The 2,305-nt window shown below is 37.7% G+C and overlaps 1 protein-coding gene across 1 annotated transcript; it reads right to left on the reverse strand.

Annotated features, from left to right (window-relative positions):
- Positions 1-309: 309 nt before the first annotated feature.
- LOC140109551 (NADH dehydrogenase [ubiquinone] 1 beta subcomplex subunit 1-like) lies at positions 310-1,544 on the reverse strand. Its single transcript, XM_072132076.1, has 2 exons — positions 952-1,544; positions 310-575 (listed from the first exon to the last, which is right to left on the reverse strand). Exons 1-2 carry the CDS (start codon positions 1,116-1,118, stop codon positions 542-544), a joined length of 201 nt encoding a protein of 66 aa, XP_071988177.1. The 5' UTR covers positions 1,119-1,544; the 3' UTR covers positions 310-541.
- Between the last annotated feature and the right edge of the window lie 761 nt (positions 1,545-2,305).

A 2,305-nucleotide genomic window follows, 5' to 3' on the forward strand; every position in this document is an offset into this window, starting at 1 on the left:
ACAAAAGTCGATGTACATAATTTATTAACTTACATTTATACAAAATTGGAAAAAATACCAATTTATGAGAGAACTTAGTGACTTCAAAGAAAACAAAGTCATGTTACATGTTAAAAACATGTTAACTCCAAACATCCCAGTGTGCAACACCACCGTATCAGGGTATGACACTATGAGCCAAGACTGGAGCTCCAAGTATTATCAAATCTTGAGGCCCAGGTAGAGCGAAGGTCAGTACTAAGAAAAGCTCTTATTAGGGTAAGAGTGGATTCTAGACCACCCAGAAAAAAAACAAACAAACAAAAAACATTGAATGATAAACATTTTTTCTTTATTTGAGCCCAGGTTGCCCCCCTCATGTGGCATCAAAACAGCACATTGCAGGAGACCTAGACAAGAACCAGGTGAACATTGTCTATCTTCACCAAGTAATATTGAGGATATACTTTTACTCCAAATACCATTTATTATATTGTGTGCTTTAAACTTTGAAGAACATGACTTTTGATCATTACAACATTGCTGTAGCAGCCTCCTAGTTTTACTTCCATGCCTCTTCATTGTGTTTCAGTTCCCTGCAGAGAGAAGAAAAAAAAAAGGAATAAGAAAACAAAAAAACAGTAAATCAAGAATAGGGTCTGTAGTATGTTACAATGTAGGTGTGCAAGTAAAGTGTGTCTGCTCTGTTCACCTCCGAGAGGGTTGTCTAAACTGCATACAACTGTAACAAAATCTACGAATCATTACAAGAGTGTTTTTAATTGAATATGATATATATATATTACTGTAGTGTTGCAATATGAAATGTCAAGCCTCAGAAATTTGATGAAGTTTTCATTACACAAAGACTATATTTTATGTGTATGATATTATTTTTCTGTGGTACAACACTTCCAGCATACCAGTACTATGCACATTGCCAGACCCCAAAGAAAACAAGGATGGCCTTACCTCTGGAAAAGTTTACTTTTATTCTTGAAAAGACTCATCCTGGAATCATTCCATCTATCAAGATAGTATCCAACAACAGCTCCTAGGGGCACCAGTGCATACGTCCACCTTTCTCGGATATGTGTAATAATATTCACCATGGTGGCATGGAAGAAAGGTAAATACATTAATCAACTGTGAAACTGTCCACCATTGTGTGGAAAAGTAATAAAAGAATAAAGTTGCATAACTCTACCATATGCTCATATTGGGGGAGATTTATCATACGCTGGTTTAGGCCTATTGATAGATGCAGTGGGTGGCCAAAACGACACAAGCTGCTAGCTGGTGTCATTTTGTGAAAATACCACTAGGAAAAAACGTGGAATTTAAAAAAGAATTTGTGTCGCTAGAATAGCACTCACATACACCGAAACGGAGGAGGTGAACTCCGGCGTACTTCAGAGCAGCAGCGACACCTGGTGGACATCGGGCGCATGACCTTAGTGAATCCTGGCAGAGCCCAAATCAGCGTCGGAGAACGCGCCGCTGGATTGTGAATGGACCGTGTAAGTAAATGTGCCCTATTGTGTTTACAAAATGCATGTGTTACGCCGGTGACACACGTGCTGTTTTCGGTGCATTTTTTTCTTTTCATGTTTGCATCCTTGCTTTTCATATTGGTTTTTGAAAACGCATGTGTTTGAGATCTGCGTTTTGGAACTCATGTGATTACATGCTCAAACAGCATGGAGAACACAATCACTGTGTTTTTACAAATTCCAAGATACACAACTGCATGCAAATCAAGCACATGCATTTTCAATATCGCAACATAAATGCCACATGCATCACCGGCCTTAACACAGTGTTAACACACGTGTTTCACAAACATATGTGTTAACGCTATTTTAACCCCTTAAGGACGCAGGATTTTTTTGCTCATTTCTCGTTCTCTACCTTCAAAAATCCACAACTTTTTAATTTTTCCGTGTACAGAGCTGTGTGAGGGCTTATTTTGTGCGGAACAAACTTTACTTGCCTGTGATGTTATTTATTAACAAAAAAAATGCAGAAAAATTGAAAAAAAAATATGCATGTGCATCATGTTCTTGTGGGCTCAGTTTTTACGACTTTCACTCTGCGCTCCAAATAACACCTCTACTGTATTCTTTGGTTTGGTACGATCGCGGTGATACCAAATTTATACAGGTTTTATTGCGTTTTAATACATTTTCAAAAATTAAACGAATGTTTAATTTTGGTTTACGGAGCTGGGGGAGGTGTCATTTTTTGAGAAATGAGCCGACGTTTTCATTGCTACCATTTTGAGGACTGTGCAACATTTTGATCACTTTTCATTACATTTTTTTAT

This window comes from Engystomops pustulosus, unplaced genomic scaffold, assembly GCF_040894005.1.
Source record: "Engystomops pustulosus unplaced genomic scaffold, aEngPut4.maternal MAT_SCAFFOLD_218, whole genome shotgun sequence".
In the NCBI taxonomy this organism is placed as follows: Eukaryota; Metazoa; Chordata; class Amphibia; order Anura; family Leptodactylidae; genus Engystomops; species Engystomops pustulosus.